The sequence below is a fragment of the Mauremys reevesii genome, linkage group 3, assembly GCF_016161935.1.
Source record: "Mauremys reevesii isolate NIE-2019 linkage group 3, ASM1616193v1, whole genome shotgun sequence".
Taxonomy (NCBI): Eukaryota; Metazoa; Chordata; order Testudines; family Geoemydidae; genus Mauremys; species Mauremys reevesii.
In genome coordinates, this window is record NC_052625.1 from 172,518,718 (window position 1) to 172,537,992 (window position 19,275).

The 19,275-nt window shown below is 40.8% G+C and overlaps 1 protein-coding gene across 4 annotated transcripts in view; it reads left to right on the forward strand.

Annotated features, from left to right (window-relative positions):
- The window catches only part of SNTG2 (syntrophin gamma 2), a 479,465-nt gene that overhangs the window by 249,098 nt on the left and 211,092 nt on the right, over positions 1 to 19,275 (forward strand). For all 4 annotated transcript variants that reach the window (XM_039528153.1, XM_039528152.1, XM_039528151.1 and 1 more), the window contains exons 3-4: positions 5,960 to 6,016; positions 6,119 to 6,176. In XM_039528153.1, coding sequence (XP_039384087.1) covers positions 5,960 to 6,016; positions 6,119 to 6,176 — 115 coding nt within the window. The remainder of the gene's footprint in view (positions 1 to 5,959; positions 6,017 to 6,118; positions 6,177 to 19,275) is intronic.

Sequence of the window (19,275 nt, forward strand, 5' to 3'; positions counted from 1 at the left end):
AACTCATTGATTAATAGATTCCAAGGCCAAGGGACCATTGTCATCATCTAGTCTGACCCAAGGTATAGCACAGGCCATAGAACTTCCCCAAAATATTTCCTCAAGTATATAGTTTAGAAAAACATCCAGTCTTGATTTAAAAATTGTTAGTGATGGAGAATCCACCATGACCCTTGATAAATTGTTCCAGTGGTTAATTACTCTCGCTATTAAAAATTTATGCCTTATTTCCTGTCTGACTGGATGGGAGAGACTGTCATCTGCCATATGGCCAAGTACGTTGAAGCCTCTAGACACTACTACAATGTAAATTTTTAATAACAATAATTATCTAGCTTTTTCTCTTGCAAATCCCAATATTCTCCAGCATTAAAAAAAGTCGTAATCCTTGCTGAATGGCTGTTGCAACACAACCTGGGCCTCTCACTAGGAGAATCTTAGAGTATAAATTTGGACAACATGTTTGGCTCTGTTTATAAACTCTGGTGGCTAAATAAAACAGTACAAAATTTAAAACATCACAGTACCACAAACTTTCTTGACCTATTCTTAATCCTAGTTAAGTATTCAATATATGAAAACACAATGCTAAATAAAATATTCCACCATTCTGGAGCAAAACAAGCCTGAGGCAAAGTTAAACAGAGCCTCAGAATAAACTGCAGTGTATTCTGTCACAAAACTGCAGGTGATATGAATCGACCAGACTGAGTGTGTCACAGACTTTAGCAGTTAAATCTGTCCTTTCTCCGCTGCTGCTGCTGCTGCTATTTTCACCAGTAGCCAATATTACCGCTTCCTAAATGATAGGGGAAGCTAAAAAATCTCTCACCCATTGCACCAGCCCAATGCTAAGTATTACCAAGCCACTGATAGCATTCATAGGAACAGGAGTGTTTCAACCTGGTGTTCTGACCAAATTCCAACTTTAACAATATTCTTCCTACTTACCACTCCTTGAAATTTCATTTGGGGCAATTCTTCAATGAACTTCCTAAAAGGAATAGAAACAAAAAGTGCACCATGATGTGTCCTTCTGCTTTTGCAGAACGACTGCTGTTTCCCAGTCCAGACTGGACAGGTGAACCAGTGTCATATTTACAGCATACCCAAAAAGCACTCTGGAATCTTTCAAGGTGAAAGGATTTAATAAATGTAAAGTTATCAGGGGATATAACTGGCAAAACAAAATACTATTTGAAAAGCAGAAAAGTATTGATTTCAGCTAGGCTTTTGACAACTTTTCTACTCAAAAGGTAGTTAGCAGCACTTTGGAAAGAGCTTTCCAAACCTGCACTGAAATGAAATAGCCATCACACACTGAATTATCGCTCTACAAGTTTTGTTGTTGAAAGGGTGACTTCAGCTTCAAATATAATATATCTAGATCATAAATAAATTAGTCTAAGACGAAAAGTGATATACGGTACACTGAAAAAGTGCCAGCTAAAGAAGGGAATACGAAGGAGTGTGGTTGTGATTTTATTGGATTTAGGCAAGATTCTGTTCTGTGTGGGGCTACCATTGATGTCAATAGGAGATTTACATGTATTGGGAGAACAGGATACTGGGGCTGAGTTTTGCCCTGCAGATCTGAGAGCAGAATTTTGTTTCACAGTTGTGTTTATAATCAGGATATGTTTTAATTCCTTTTATCCCCTGCATGGAAAGCTTCTCACTGAAATTCAAAAAGTCCTTGAATGCTTATGTCACAATCCCAGGTTTCCTAACCCTGGGCTCAGGAAACTGATGTCACAGCCAAGCCTCAGATTTGGAAAGTTTACCTTGTCACCCTTGACTCTACTCCCTTATTCCAAGTAGCCTGTCCTCAAGAGTGAGGTAATTGGTGATCAATATGGTAGGTGCTTTTTGTAGATTTAAGAAAAATCCAGACACTGGACTCTTTTAATGAACTCTTATTTAATTACTTACAAGTAAACCCATGAATGAAGTCTGTTACTGTCCATCTAGAGGTGCCTTCTTTACTTTCTCAAGCCCAGAGTTTTAGTAGAGATCCCAACTCAGAAGCTTCCTGGTCTTCCATTCTCTGGAATGCCACCTTCCTGATAGCCCAGATTCCTTATAGTCTCTGGTTGGACTCCATACCCAGTACCTTCATTGAGGTCCTGTCTCATGTCCTACCACAGGTTTTAGTTCCCAGAACCTTACACATAAAATTACATTATTTCAACATATTACCTAACATTCTTCACAGATTTTCAGAAAGATCAGTGCATTTCATACCTGGTGAATATTTTTAAAAATTTAAAGGAAGTAAAATTTATATTATGAATAAATATAATAGTTGTAAATATTTGCTTACCTTTTCTCAGCTTCAAACATCCAACTGTATGAGCAAACATTTTATGGTTCATACTCCACAAACTGTAGAAATAAGATCTGTGCTAGATAATTATTAATTTAATATTGTAAAGCTTTAATCATGGCAAACCTTAAATCTACCTGCATCTGCAGTCTGTGTTTCTCTTTGAACCTCTTCTGCTCCTAAAAATGTTTTATGAAAAGTATAGCTTAGTTTGAATTTATGCTCTTGAAATTATATTTTTGCTTTAAACTTCCTTCTGTCATCATTACAAATGTATATTATCCTTCTACGTTTAGTCTAGATTGGTAACTTATTATATATGCTGATAGTCTTGCTTTCATAGGGATCTTTTCCTTCCACACTAAAGCATATCAGCTGAATTTTTAACACATTTGTATATAAAGATTAGGACACAATATAAAGACCTTGGCAGTGTATCATTGATTAGACTTTGCCTCCCTAACTCTGCACTAGTTGACAGCATTTAAGAAATGTTTCAACTGTATAAACATATGCATAAATGTATACTAATTATAAATTAATTGTATGGAAAAATGTCAGTTCATCACTTCTTGCTTGCTTTTAGGTTATAAAATGAGTAATGCTATTCTACCAGTGTACATACAGTTCTGATCACATGATAATAAGATGTCCTAAAACTGAGAGAGCAATTAAATCAGTAATCCCTGTTTACTGTGGCATAGTTCTTCCTTTGGGCTAATTTGTTTACAGGGATAAATATACTTCTTGATGGAAACATGTAGTGAAACATATATTAAAATTATATTCTAATTACTAGACTAGATTTACTCCTGGTGTGACTCCATTAATGATATTTGCCCAATAGTGTGATATTAAAAAGAAGTGAAAGTTGGTTAAAAAACAAGTGTTTTTTAATTTTCTTATCTTTTCATTACATCAGAAGAGTGTATTATAGTTAGAGCTGATGATAATGATAATAATACCTAGCTCTTATGTAGCACTTTTAATCAAAGGACTTTACCAAGGAGGTCAGTATCATTATGCTGCAGATAGTAGATTGGAATCTCTAAGTTACACATGATTGTATTACAACTAAGGTTGTCGATTAATTACAGTTAGCTCACATGATTAACTCAACAAAATTAATCATGATTAAAAAAAATTGTGATTAATCACAGTTTTAATCGCACTGTTAAACAATAGAATCCCAATTGAAATTTATTAAATATTTTCGGATGTTTTTCTACATTTTCAAATATCACCTTTGTCCGGCTTGTCCTTGTCTGTCCCTACAAGCACGCAAGTCGATGCCACATCATTCTGTTTTGATGCGAGCATGTTCTTTCCATTTCTGGCCAAAGATTTTTGTCATGGGATCAGCCCAGGGCATTTTTGGTCTGCCCAGCAGTTGCTTGTGGTCTCTGGGAATCCAGTCAATGATGCGGTTGTACACCTATTGTCTTGCCTGTGGACTACATGACCCGCCCTCTAAGATTTGCATCGTGCATCGCCTGCACTACATCGGTCACCTCTGTTTGCCTTCTGATCTCTTCATTCGGTATATGATCACAGAGCAATAATTGCACATTCGCCTTTCCATTTTTCTCTGGGTGACAGCAATTTTTTCTTCCTCCACTTTTGTCATTGAGGGGATACTGCAGCTACAGGGCACAAGAGCAAGCACCCCAAAGACACTACTGCAAAAAAAATTATTATGCCAAACAGGCCACACAAAGCAGAATAAACTGGGAAACTGAGCACAGACTCATGTGTTGGCCTGACCAATGCTCACAACCTGAGGTAACACATGATAAAAAATGGAAAACAGCTAAAAGACTAGTCCAACTATTTGTTGCAAGTCACAACACAAACTATCATTTTCAAATATATTGACTTCAATTACAACACAAAATACAAAGTGTACAGTGCTCACTTTATATTACTATTTTTATTACAAATATTTGCACTGTAAAAAATATAAAAAAGTATTTTTAAATTCACCTCATACAAGTACTGTAGTGCAATATCTTTATCATGAAAGTGCAATTTACAAATATTGATTTTTTTAGTTACATAACTGCACTCAAAAAAACCAGCCAGTGTAAAACTTTAGAGCCTACAAGTCCACTCAGTCCTCCTTCTTGTTCAGCCAATCGCTAAGACAAACAAGTTTGTTGACACTTGCAGAAGACAATCCTGTCTGCTTCTTAGTTACAATGTCACCTGAAAGTGAGATCAGGTGTTCGCATGGTACTTTTGTAGCCAACATTGCAAGGTATTTACGTGCCAGATATGCTAAACATTCATATGCTCCTTAATGCTTCGGCCACCATTCCAGAGACCATGCTTCCATGCTGATGATGCTCATTTAAAAAGAAATGTGTTAATTACATTTGTGACTGAACTCCTTGGGGGAGAATTGTATGTCCCCTGCTCTGTTTTACCCATATTCTGCCATATATTTCATGTTATAGCAGTCTCGGATGATGACCCAGCACATGTTGTTCATTTTAAGAACGCTTTCACTGCAGATTTGACAAAACTCAAAGAAGATACCAATGTGAAAATTCTAAGGATAGATACAGCACTCAACCCAAGGATTAAGAATCTGAAGTGCCTTCCAAAATCAGAGAGGGATTAGGTGTGGCGCATGCTTTCAGATGTCTTAAAAAAGCAAAACTCCAACATGGAAACTACAGAACCCGAACCACCAAAAAAAGAAAATCAATCTTCTGCTGGTGGCATCTGACTCAGATAATGAAAATGAACATGCATTGATTTGCACTGTTTTGAATCATTATTGAGCAGAACCCATCATCAGCATGGACGTATGTCCTCTGGAATTGTGGTTGAAGCACAAAGGGACATATGAATCTTTAGCACATCTGGCATGTAAATATCTTTTGATGCTGGCTACGACAGTGCCATGTGAATGCCTGTTCTCACTTTCAGGTGATGATGTAAACAGGAAGCAGGCAGCATTATCTCCTGCCAGTGTAAACAATCTTATTTGGCTGAACAAGAAGTAGGACTGAGTGGACTTGTAAGCTCTAAAGTTTTACATTGTTTTATTTTTGAATGCCGTTTTTTAATACATAATTCTACATTTGTAAGTTCAACTTTCATGATAAAGAGATTGCACTACAGTACTTGTGATGGGGGAATTGATACATATTTTTTTTTTTTTTTTTTTTAAATATATGTAAAAATAAAAAAAAAATAAAGTGAGCTACTGTATATTTTTGAATTGAATATAAAATAAAAAAAAAAAAAAAAAAAAAAAAAATAAAAAATAATAAATGATATTCTGTTAAGTGTGATTAATCACGATCAATTTTTTTAAATCGCACGATTAATTACAGTTATTTTTTTAATCACTTGACAGCCATAATTATAACCCAAGCAGACTTTATTATATATACTTAGAACACCACCAAAATGCAGATGACTCTTGGGTGAATATTAGCAGCCAACTGGCACATATTCTTGCATCAGCCCTCTGGATGGAGTGAACATCATCCTCTGATATAAGGGCAAATTTTCAAAATTAATGTAATAGGTAAATAAAACTGATTAGGTAGCATACATTTTAAATGCATGTCCAGGCATTGTATTTTCACCTAAATTTATTTTTTCTACCCTTTTTTAAAGCACAGAGCTGTTACACTTCATAGACAACCAGTTGGTGGCTTGGGCTTAAGTATAAAGGTATGGATAATGTTTTGTTTTCATTTCTCTTTTTAAACTTCAGTATGTTTAGTGCATGATGGTCTCAGTTGAGATTTCATTATTTATACACATCTTTTACAGGGTGGTGCTGAGCACAAAGTACCTGTCGTCATATCAAAAATATTTAAAGACCAAGCAGGTAAATATATATATCTATATCTATACTTAAATAGGTTTCTGGTGTTATGCATATGATAGTCTTTTTTGAAAATGAAGTTCACTGTAACTCCGAATTAAGTGTATTTATGAATCATTACATCAGCATTATGGTATCTTTAAGTCTTTCAGCAAATATTGAATGGCTGCATATGGACAATTGTCTTTGATTCTGATTTCAGATAATCTTAATCTTATAAAGTTCTTGGGGAATGGTAGTTAAAATTTTATCTGATAAATGCTCAGCTTAGAAATGTTTTTGACAGTAGCATGTCCTGATTATAAACATTGCCTTTAACATTCCTTTGTGGAGAAAAAAAATTGACATGAGAAAATGACTGCATCACTTAATTTTAATAACATGGGATAAACAGATATAAGCCAACTAGAATCATTTTCCAGAACTGTAATTCATCGCCATATGGTATGACTAAACCTGCCTAGATGCAAATGGCAGCCATCAACAATGCTGAATAAATATATGAATCAATGTAATAAAACACACAATTAAAGCATTACACTGACAATCACCCAGTCCAAATAACCTAAACAAGACCCTATGTACCAATTAAGCCCTGCACCAAAGATGGAATTTATCCCAGCATCGAGGGCACTAAGGTGAACTTCACTCTTAAAAATGCACAGTACAGGCATGGCAAGAAAATAAATAATAATAAAATAAAAAGTAGGCAACTAGGAATAAGGAGAATGCTCTAATCATAAAATAATTGTAATCATCCGAAATTGAAGTTTTCAATAAAAGAAAGTCATTTAGGGCCATCATGGACACAACAGGTTCACTCAAAAATTGCATTTGTATGTTTAAGTTAAATAATCAGACACACAAATTTGTAACAATGTAGGTAACTTTTAAAACTTCCATGCACAAATGCTGGGCTTTGTGGGAGCACTGGGTACATGCATGTTTTGTGGGGTACCTATTGCACTCGAGATTGAAAATCTGTCCCTAAAAGATGCATATTGAAAGAGACCCTTTAACTGTATGTCTGCGGAAGGCAGTGAGTAGCATTGAACAGGGTTTAGTGCTACACCATGGGAATCCATGCCTCTGTCTACTGTGGAGCAGAGCTGCTGTAGTTTCCTGTTTGCTGGCCCATTGGCTATCCCCAAACAGTGTAGAACCACTTACCTACTAGTAAACATAGTGTGGGAGAAGCTGTACATATCCATTGCCTACTGAAGCTTGGGGCTGAAGATTAGACTCTTCAGTCATAGACCATAGACCTTAAGGTCAGAAGGGACCATTATGATCATCTAGTCTGACCTCCTGCACAATGTAGGCCACAGAATCTCACCCACCCACTCTCGCAACAAACCCCTAACCTATGTCTGAGCTACTTAAGTCCTCACATCATGGTTTAAAGACTTCAAGGTGCAGAGAATCCTCCAGCAAGTGACCTGTGCCCCGCACTGCAGAGGAAGGCGAAAAAACTCCAGGGCCTCTGCCAATCAGCCCTGAAGGAAAATTCCTTCTCAACCCCAAATATGGCAATCAGCCAAACCCTGAGCATGTGGGCAAGACTCACCAGCCAGCACACAGGAAAGAATTCTCTGTAGTAACTCAGATCCCACCCCATCTAACGTCCCATCACAGGCCACTAGGCATATTTACCACTAAGTCAAAGACCAATTAATTGCTAAAATTAGGCTATCCCATCATACCATCCCCTCCATACATTTATCAAGCTTAGTCTTGAAGCCAGATATGTCTTTTGCCCCCACTGCTCCCCTTGGAAGGCTGTTCCAGAACTTCACTCCTCTGATGATTAGAAACCTTTGTCTAATTTCAAGTCTAAATTTCCTGATGGCCAGTTCAAGTCAGTCTGAAATACTGTTTTTTATGAAATATTATGTCCCCTGATGGTTAGAAACCTTCAGCTATGTCAAGTCTAAACTCCCTGCATATGGATAAGTGTACAAACTAGTTATTTTGGCTGTACACGCCATACTAATATCCCATCCATTTTGAATTATTGTATGTCAACAGCACAGAAAATGACATTGATGATTATTACAAGATATGAGTTGCTGATCCAATTAGGGTTCTTTCTTATAGAATATTGATGGATACAAACATTCAGAGGTACCTCTAATAGCTACATTTTCCTTCCTAAAAATCATGTCCAGCTTCAGTATAAAAGTAAAAATTGCATACAAAGAGCATGAGAAAGTGGAAATCCAAACGTCCCATGCACCACATTGTCTTTGGGAGATATACAATCTCTAAATGATAGAAATATCCTGCACACAAGATTAAAAAAAAATAACTTCCCCCAAAGTGTCAGTACTTTCAGTTACCAGAATTATATTTAATCAAGGATTTAATACTAATGAGGCTGAGAGAACCTATCCAGGCACAACTGTCATTGGTGACCTTGGGGAAGGGCAGATTCCTTTCTCTGAGATATCTTCTCTGTTTATAAGAGATACAAAAAGAGGACCGTCCCTAGTAGTATTCTTTAGGGTACAAACTAGACAAAAATATAAATATTTTAATCAGAAATCTGACCTGCCAGTTCTACCAGTTATCATGCAGAGAGCTGCAAGACGAAAGAATGATAGAGAAAGGCAGACTGATCTCAGGTAAATCTTCTGAATGAACATTCAGACATGCTCAATGTGAATAAGAATTTGTGTATCCCAGGTGTTAATAATAATGAAATTGACAGCCTAGTTGGAAATATAGCTCTGAGAAGAGTATTAAGATGAGCTACTACTTGAAGCAAGTAAATTAATTTGAGAAAGAGTGATATCATACTGTGATTTCTGTACTACTGAAAAGCCCTTGTGCTGTGGCAGATAGTCAGCCCAGCAACATGAGTCACAGAGTAACCAAAAATCTCCACAAGCTATAAAATACATTTTGCATTTTTTTTATTTTGTTGATAAATATATACAGATTTAAGGACAACTTATGATTTGATTTAAATTTCACAACTCACTCTCTGCAGTAGCAAAACGCAATGCCAGAAGGTTCCAAGAATGTAGTGTTGTGTGAGACTCAAATCTTGGCATGGCTAACAGTGCCTGAATAAGCTGCCTTATTACTAGGGCAATTTACCACTCCCAGGAGTCACTTTATAAGTGCACTGCTGTGGTAACCACTGCTTGGTGAGGCCCTAGCACAGGGGTCAGCAACCTTTCAGAAGTGGTGTGCCGAGTCTTCATTTATTCACTCTAATTTAAGGTTTCGCGTGCCGGTGATACATTTTAATGTTTTAGAAGGTCTCTTTCTATAAGTCTATAATATATAACTAAACTATTGTTGTATGTAAAGTAAATAAGGTTTTTAAAATGTTTAAGAAGCTTCATTTAAAATTAGATTAAAATGCAGAGCCTCCCCTGGACCGGTGGCCAGGACCTGGGCAGTGTGAGTGCCACTGAAAATCAGCTCGTGTGCTGCCTTCGGCACGCATGCCATAGGTTGCCTATCCTGCCCTAGCAGAATTATAGCAGTTAAGCTTGAGCTGAAGGAGCTTAGTGGGGGTGAAATGGCACCTGTGCCCTGCACCTCCCTGTCCACCCCCTCCTCAGAAGAGGCCCCGTGGATATACACAAGAAGCCACTGGAGGTGGCTCCACCTCCCAGTTCTGTCTGCTGCTTCTAAATAATGTAATCTTTTAATAGCTATTCAAATATACATTGGGCAAGGATGGAAATAATTACTTTGTGACCTGTGCCTCATCTGTTTGTTTGTTTTTAAAAAAGTCCGCTGCCTTGCATAGCTGATTAATAACTAAGGGATGATGTTTCAGAGGAATTTGTATTTATTTTATTTCCTTTAGACAAATATCCTAATGTAGTGAGGTGGTCACCCACTCTTTCCCTGAGGGGTTTAAAGACAGCCCTGGGAGAGGGCTGTGGTAGGGGAAAAAGCTGCTAGGCTGATTGGGGAAGTAGCCGCAGCTGGGCCACGCCCCAGTGAGGCCTCAGCTGGCCCTATATAAGAGGCTGGGAGCCAGGAGCTCAACAGTCTCTCTCTGTTTGTAGAGGGAGATGGGCCTGGCTGCAGGGAGCTAGAAGCAGGGTACCTGAGTGAAGCAGGACTGGGGAAAGGCAGAGGAGCTGGGGAGCTCCAGCCTGGAAAGCCCCAGGCTGAGGCCTAGCAGAAGGCAAATAGGTACTGGGGGTTGCAGAAGGCAGCCCAGGGGTAGGCCAAGGCAGCAGCTCCAAACCCAACCTTGCTGGTGATGAGTAGGCTGATACTGCAGTCTGCCCCAGGGCGTGGGGGCTAGACGATGACTGGCAGTAGCCATATACTGAGGCGAGGTGGAGATAGTGGGTAGGGGGTTCCCCGGGGAGGGGAGACCCTAAGACTGAGGGGTTACTGCCAGGGGGCAGCGCCCCAGATAACAGGGCACCGGGTCCAGGAGGGACACAGGGGCCAAGTAGCAGGCAGATCACCGGCCTGCAGAAGGCGCTCCGGGCTGGAAATCGAGCTAATTCCCAAGGACGACCAGCAGGAGGCGCCACAGGGGTGACTGCGCTGCGCTTACACCTAAGTTTCCCAGGAAGAAATATGCCCTCACTTACACCTCTTTGACTACAATATTAACTTCCTTCACTTTCTGATAGTTTATTCAATTCCTTTCCCTTCCTAGAATTTCCTTTCTGGAGCCATATACCAGGTTTCAGTTTGGTTGCTGATCTCAATTCAAGATGTCCTCCTTTCCACTGATAACAGCATAGCCCCATTTATACTATTCCTCACACCCACTCACACACACCCAGCCACCCCCTCACACACACACATGCATGCATGCACACATCCTGTAGAGTGTCAGTAGTGCTTTCTCTTACATCCCATGCAACCCATTTGCTACCTTAGTGCAATCACTCAGGATATGTCTAAACTGTAACTAGACATCTTTGGCTGGTCTGTGCCAGCTGACTTGGGCTCACTGGGCTGTTTAATTGCGGTGTAGCTGTTCTGGCTTAGGCTGCAGCCCACGCTCTGGGATCCTGCTTGGCAGCAGGGTCCCAGATCTCAGGCTCCAACCTAACTCTGAACATTTACCACAGCTAAACAGCCTCTCAGCCTGAACCCCATGACCCTGAGTCAGCTGGCACAGGCCAGATATGGGTTTTAATTGCAGTGTAGACATAGCCCCAGATGTCTCAAGAGAGGATCTGGATTGAAAAGAGCTGTTTCTAGTTGCACTCCATTCATCAAGATTGCAAGTAGGAAGAGTGGAAAAACCCAATGTCATTAATTTCACCAACATCTGATTAGCAAGATAGTGAGAAATGTCTAGGTCTTACTGGACTCATTACTGCTCTTAAACACTCAAATATCAATAGCAACAAGAAATACATGTCTTCCTCCTTCAGCTAACTAGGAGACTCCTCTCAGATGACAGCCTAGCAACTGCAATTGTTCTGTTTGTAACTTCCAAATTGGATTACTGTAACTAAGGGCTGGTCTACACTAAGGGGAAAAATCGATATAAGATATAAGCAGCAGCAAGCTACGTGAATAACGTGGCTGAAAAGTAGTATATATCTCGAGCACCTCCTTCCTCGCGGGGGCGATCGATGTCCGGCTCTCATGTCGGCGCCCGCCACCACCGCCGCGTGGCGAGGGAGAGACGGATCGATATAGATCGCGTTGGATCGGCGATATCGCGCGTCTAGAGACGAGATACATCCGATCCCCCGAAAAATCGCGCTACCGCCCGATACGGTGAGTGACTCAACTGAGAGTTCAGTGGGGGTGTCAAAAAGAAGTTCCTCAGTACCACATGCAGCAGCCCATTTCCTATGCAGAATAACAAGCTTACTGTTATGACTTCAAATGTTTAAAATATAATTATAGGTGCTCATCCAGTACTCTAATAAATTAAGACTCATGGTATAAACAAAAGGACTGCCTTTTACATATACCTATCTGAAGCCTACACCATCCTCAACAGCCTTCACAAAGAGGGGGAAAACATATCACTAGTGTTTCATGTTCTCCATGGCCTCTCTCTTACGTATTAATTTTCCATTCATGACCTACCACATGTATTGTACTTATTATTCAGGTTGCTGGAGCTCTTGATAGCCAGAGTGAAATGGGAGCTCAAGGCCAAATCAACAAATTAATTCAAACACACACACATTCCAAATAAAAATGATTTACATACGAGAGACACTAATATCAGAGTCCACACTGGTCCAACACAAATGTGCATTTTAATACCAGCACATAAATATCAGAGTGAAGATGTGTTAGACATGCAGTTGATTATATGAGATTGCATAAAGAATTTCCTCATGGATAAGTACAGTAAGTGGGAACAGGAGGAGAATGTTAATAAATTGACAGTGAAATATAATATTGCAAAACTTGAAATGGATGGTATTAAAATTTGATATGGAAAAGGTTGTCTTTCCTGGAAATGATGGAATATCACACACAGAGGAAAACTTTGGTATAAAAGAAGGAAAGAGCTATCTCTGACTAGCTATCTAGATATTAATACAGTGCTCAGTGCGAGTATATCTGAACACTTTCTGGAATAAGACAGTGGATGAACTATAGGGTTCATTATCGGTGCCTTTTGGAAGAAAATATGAGTCACCCTTGCGGGGGGGAAAAGCTGTGTCCGATTAGGAGCAAAGTGTTTTACTGTGTATGTCTAAAAGAGGGAAGAGTCCTTGGGAAAAGCAATAGTAATGTGATTTCTTTCTTTTGCTTTTTTTGGACAAAACCCCATTTAAAAAAAATGGAAAAAAGTTCATATGTTTGTGGATCTTTCTAGACAGATGCAATTAAAGGATTTTGAAGTGGAGAACTGAAAAATATAGATTTCACATGTCGTGTGACACTGACTGATCTTTACCCACCTAAATTACTTTAGAAGGAATAAAATACATCTGGTTATGATGTGCAGATATTTTAGGATAGCCAGTTAATTAATTAGGTACAATATCTTTAGAAGGAAGAAATAATTACAAAGTAATGGCAAACCTGATGGAAATATTTAATTGTAAGTTTTGTCGCAGGGTCCATATCTTTACATGCCGTGGAAACCATTATATGCACTCCTGGTGTATTATTGATATAAATAGAATGTTTCTAAAATAGTGAATTTGATCCAAAAAGAAAAAAAGTGTAAGGGGTTTTACTTCCCCCCATCTTTGCTTTTTTCTAGGTGTCTAGTTTTCTGCAATTTTTTAGAAGCTTTGATATTAACAAGGATTTCCAGGTTCCATTCTTCTTTCTTCTGAGATTACTGTAAAGGCAAGCTTTTGTGCAGTTTATGTGCAGATGACTATGTGGCATTTTTAAGTGTTGTTAATACCTTCTATCTTTGTACAACTCTTACATGTATTACATAATCATAAACGTTACTACTAAGTTTACTTATGATACTGTATTATCAGATGAGTGGACCAATGGAGTTATAGTGAAGATACCAAGAAAGGAACTCTCAGTGATTGTAATAACTGGTGTGGTATCACACTTTTATCTGTGCCAAGCAAAATATTGTGTAAGATCATAGTCCAGCATATATCAGAGGCAGTTGATCGCGTTGTCAGAAAAGAGCAAGCTGGTTTTCGGAAAGGGCGTGGATGCATAGGCCAGATCTTCACTCTACAAAACATAATAGAACAGTGCCTAGAATGGCAACGGCAACTCTACATACATTTCATAGACTTTGAGAAGGCTTTTGATAGCATTCACAGGACCAGCCTATGGCACATTCTGTGGGCATATGGAATTCCTTTCCATATAATCAGTGTCATCAAAACCTTCTATTTCAACTTTACATGCAGTGTTGATCACAGTGCTCTCTTGTTTTGACCTTAAAACTGAGTAAGCCAGGAGTGTGTCATGTCTGCAATCCTCTTCAGCATTGCCATCATCTGTGTAATGTGGTGTACAACAGAAGACGTGCCAAGAGGCATTAAATGGACACTCTTGTCATCCCTTGAAGACCTGGACTTCGTAGATGATGTTGATCTCCTATCACATACCCAAACCATATACAAGAAAAAACAACTCGACTCATTCAGCCAGCAAATTGGACTGAAAATCAACCACAATAAGACAGATATCATGACCTTTAATATTGCCTCACCATCACCAGTATGGATAGAGGATTATGTTCTCACCAATGTAGAAACATTCATATACTTGGGCATCATCATCAGTCAGGATGGTGGAACAAGCCAGGACATCTGGAACAAAATCAGTAATGCCAGGAACACCTTCAGGAGCTTAAATACAGTCTGGAAATCATCAAAATACAATACCAAAACCAAACTCAAGATTTATCAGATCTGCGTACTTTCAACACTACTTTATAGTGCAGAGTGCAGGGGAATGAGAAAGTATGACATGTCCAAACTGTCTTCATTCCATACAACCTGCCTCAGAAAAATCCTCTGTATCTTTTGGCCCAGAACAATCTCAAACCAAGATCTATTGACACAGTGCAGCCAAGAGTATCTGAGCACCATTATTGCCATGAGGAGTTGGAGATGGATCAGTCATGTGCTTTGGATGGAAACTAATTCCATCACCAGAGTAGCAATAAGATGAACAGCTGAAGGCAAGTGAAAACGAGGCCGCCCGTAAACAACATTTTGAAGAGCTGTGGAAGCCAAGCTGAAAAATCTGGGGCACAGCTGGGAAACCATTGAAAGACATGTCAGATACAGACAGGAGTGGAGGAGCTTCATCACTGCCCTAAATCTCAGAGGCGTAATAGGAACATGATGATGACTGTATTAGTAAAATGCACAATAGGTTTACTTTGCAGCCAAATAAAGAGATAAAGTTTCTTGCTCTCAATGAATTCACAATTAAAGGCTCCTGTGTTTCAAAGGGTTCAGACCAGATAGCCCCTAATATCCATATAGAATCTAAGTACTACTATAAAGGGCAATAAGGGTCCATACATGTGGACTTCTTTTCTGAATCACGGTATAAATTGTATAATTCTTCTTTGGTTTTATTCTTGATATCTGACATCTCCTGCACCCCTTCGTTAATTGTGGACATGATTAAGCAGTCCCCATTGTTAAATCCTTGGGGCAGCCGGCGTAGGAAGCAATCACTTGAGGCCAGAGAGCAGGCAGCTAACCAAAACCTCCATTTTATTTACAGACACAGAGAGCTCACTCAGCCGGTCGAAACCGGTTGAGCTAACCCATAATAATCTAACTCAGTTGCCATAGCAACAAAAACCATGACAACCAAATACACAACATATTCCTCCCCCCGTAATAAGAACATCCCCTAAATAAAACACACACTAGACTAGAGAAGGAGGGTAGACTGCCTCCATTCCCGGCTAAACCCTGGGGATTATTTTGCCCCATAACCGTGGGTTCGCCCTAGCTAAAGATCCAGCCGATGAGGAGGCCTTCTGTCTCTAGGTGGATTACGGCGAACTTCTGGTGTTATTGCACCCGAGTGCACTAGGGGCTCAGGGTCCGCAGCACGAACAGGTGAGGAGGTGGTATCAGCTCGTGCTGGGCAAAGGGGTATCTCAGCCGCCGGCAGTAATGGAGGAGAACAGTCAGAAACAGGTGACTCGTGATTCGGTCCCTCACCAGAAGAGGTGAAGTCAGACCCCTCACCTGCAGATGGGTCCTGAGGACTGGCATGACCTGGCAACAGCTGATCTACATGTCGCCGCCAGGTAAGATTCTCTGCAGTCCGGACTGTGTAGGAAACAGGTCCTGTTTGAGTGATGACTGTGGCTGGAACCCATTTAGCTCTGGAAGTATAATTCCGAGCCAAAACTGGCTGTCCTGGGCTAAAGGTTCGGTCTTTTGCTCTGGGTGCCCGTCTGATGACTTGATATTGCTGCTGATGTTGCACAATTTGTCGGGGTTCAGAAGGTTTCAGCAGATCAAAGCAAGTGCGCAGCTGTCGTCCCATCATTAGAAAGGCCGGAGATGCGTGGGTCGTAGCATGAGGTGTGTTTCTGTAGGAAAGTAAAAAGGTATCCAGACACTTTTGAATGGAGTGTTGTCCCCTTGCTGATTTCAAAGCGTTTTTCATTGTCTGCACAAATCTTTCAGCTAATCCGTTGGTGGACGGATGATATGGTGCTGACGTGATGGTGTATCCCATTTGCCTTCATAAAATTTTGAAACTCCTGAGAAACGAACTGCGTCCGTTGTCGCTCACAAGTTGTTCTGGCAGACCAAAACGACTAAAGAGTCCTCGTAGTTTTTGGATAGTACTCTCTGCCGAAGTGGACTGCATTATAGAGACTTCTGGCCATTTAGAATGGGCATCTATTGCCACCAAGAACATGCTTCCTTCAAGGGGGCCAGCAAAGTCAACGTGAATACGTTGCCACGGGTTTTCAGGCCAGTCCCATGGGTGTAGGGGTGCCCACTGGGGTGCATTCCTCACACCCTGACATGACATACAAGCTTTTGCCTTCTCTTCAATAGCGCTGTCCAGTCCAGGCCACCAAAAATAGCTTCGTGCAATTTCCTTCATGCGCACTATTCCACAGTGACCGGAATGTAACTGTTCTAACATCTGTGATCTCAGTGGTGGTGGAATAATGACACGTCTCCCCCACAACAAACAACCAGATTGGACCGATAACTCCGTCCGCTTGGACATGTAGGGAACAAGGTCGGATGAGACCGGAGAGATTTGTCGAGATTTTCCATGCATCACCAGGTTCATAACGTGGGACAATACTGGGTCAACGCGAGTTGCCTTCTTTATCTGAGTAGCAGTGATGGGTGTATTCTCTACCTGTTCAAAGTAGAAGATTTCCTTTTGGGCACTATCTCGGTGTTTGACCGGCAAAGGCAACCTTGAGAGGCCATCTGCATTGCCATGCAGAGTGGATTTCCGATATTTGATTTCATATGTGTGTGCTGAAAGTAACAATGCCCAACGTTGCATACGACTAGCAGCTAATGGGGGAATGCCTGTGTAGGGTCCAAAAATTGATGTCAGAGGTCGATGGTCTGTGAGAAGAATAAATTTTCGCCCAAACAGGTACTGATGAAACTTCCGAATTCCAAAAACAATTCCTAATGCCTCACGTTCGATTTGGGCGTAGTTAGTTTCTGCTTTGCTTAGAGTGCGTGAAGCAAAAGCAATAGGTCTCTCTTCTCCTGAAGGCATAATATGTGACACGACTGCTCCCACTCCATAAGGGAGGCATCGCAGGCCAATTGCAGTGGTAAGGATGGATCAAAGTGCGTTAGAACTTCAGAATTTAGCAGTGCATCCTTAGCTTTGTTAAACGCAACATCACAGGCTTCAGTCCACTTCCAGGCCTTGTTCTGCCCAAGGAGCTCATGAAGTGGTTTTAGCAGTGTGGCTAACTGTGAGATGAACTTTCCATAATAGTTCAGGAGTCCTAGAAACGCGCAGCTGGCTTACATTTCGAGGTGGGGAGCCTCCACAATAGCTTTAACTTTTGCAGGGGCCTTATGAAGACCTGCAGAATCAATGATGTGTCCCAAATATTCAACAGAGGGCTTGAAGAATTCACACTTGTCTTTGCGAACTCGTAGGCCATACTCTTCCAGTCTTTGTAGGGTAGCCTCTAAATTCTTTAAGTGATCCTCTTCATTTCTTCCAGTGACCAGGATATCATCCAGATAGCACTGAACTCCTGACAAGCCACACAAGATCTGGTCCATAGCCCTCTGGAACAGGGCGGGAGCAGATGTTATTCCGAAGGGTAGGCGACAGTATCGATAAAGCCCCTTATGAGTCACAATAGTCAACAGCTCTTGGGACTTTTCATCGACGTGCATCTGTAAATATGCTTGACTCAGATCAATCTTACTGAACTTTTGTCCCCCAGCCAGGCCTGCGAAGAGGTCATCGATGCGGGGAACCGGGTATTGCTCTGCACACAACACTGGGTTGACAGTGACTTTAAAATCACCGCAAATCCGGAGAGAGCCATCTTTCTTCACGATTGGAACGATAGGAGTGGCCCATGAGCTATGGGTAACTGGTATTAGGACTCCATTGGTGACCAGGCGCTCCAGGTCTGCTTCAACTTTTGGCCTGATGGCATATGGCACAGTTCGGGCTTTCAGATATTTTGGTGGACTGTCAGGTTTAATGTTCAATGTCACAGTGATTCCCTTCATACTTCCCAAATCATCTCCAAAAACAGCAGCATGTTTCCTTAGAATAAGGGTTAGACTGGTTTCTTCTTTAGTCATCCGGTGCACTTCTGCCCAGTTCAGTTGAATCTTCCCAAGCCAAGACCTACCCATTAAGGCTGGGTAGTCACCTCTCACCACAAACAGTGGCAATTTAGCTGCCTGTCCATTGAGCTCCACCTTAACATCAATAGTGCCCAACATGGGCACAGCTTCACCTGTATACGTCTTCAGAACAGTTTTTGTTGCCTTAAGCGGAAGATGGTGTAGCTTTTCCTTATACACAGTCTCAGGAACCAGCGAGACAGCTGCACCGGTGTCTAGTTCCATGCGTATAGGTTTGCCCTCCAATAAAGGGGTTACCCAGTATTCATGTGAGCCCGCTGCCAAAGACAAAACATGCAGTGGCACTTCCTCTTGTGAGGAGGTGTCACCTTGATCATCCTGGGTCTGCTCTAGGGTATGCAAGGTTCCTCTTTTTGTCGGCCAGACCACAGGCCTCTTTTTCTTTTGTTTACAGGCATACTCAATGTGTCCCTTTTTGCCACAGTGTCGACACACCAGGTCCTTACACCAGCATTCTGATGCCTGGTGACCCAGCTTACCACAGCGGTAACATTCTTGACTCTGCACCGTTTTGTGGGTCAGTTCTTGTGACACTTTTTGCACCCTAGGGATGCACCGATGTATTGTGCCTCCCTTGTAGCCAGTTCCATGGAGACAGCAATATCAACAGCCTTCTGTAATGTAAGCTGAGCCTCTGTCAGTAGGCGCTTCCGTATAGCTTCACTGCAGAGGCCACACACTAACCTGTCACGCAGGGCATCATTTAACATCTCTTTAAATTCACAGTGTTCTGCTAGCTTTTTAAAATGGCTACAAATTGTACAACTGTTTCATCTTCCTTTTGGTCTCTTTTGTGGAACCTATATCTTTCAGCAATTACCAGTGGTTTTGGGGAG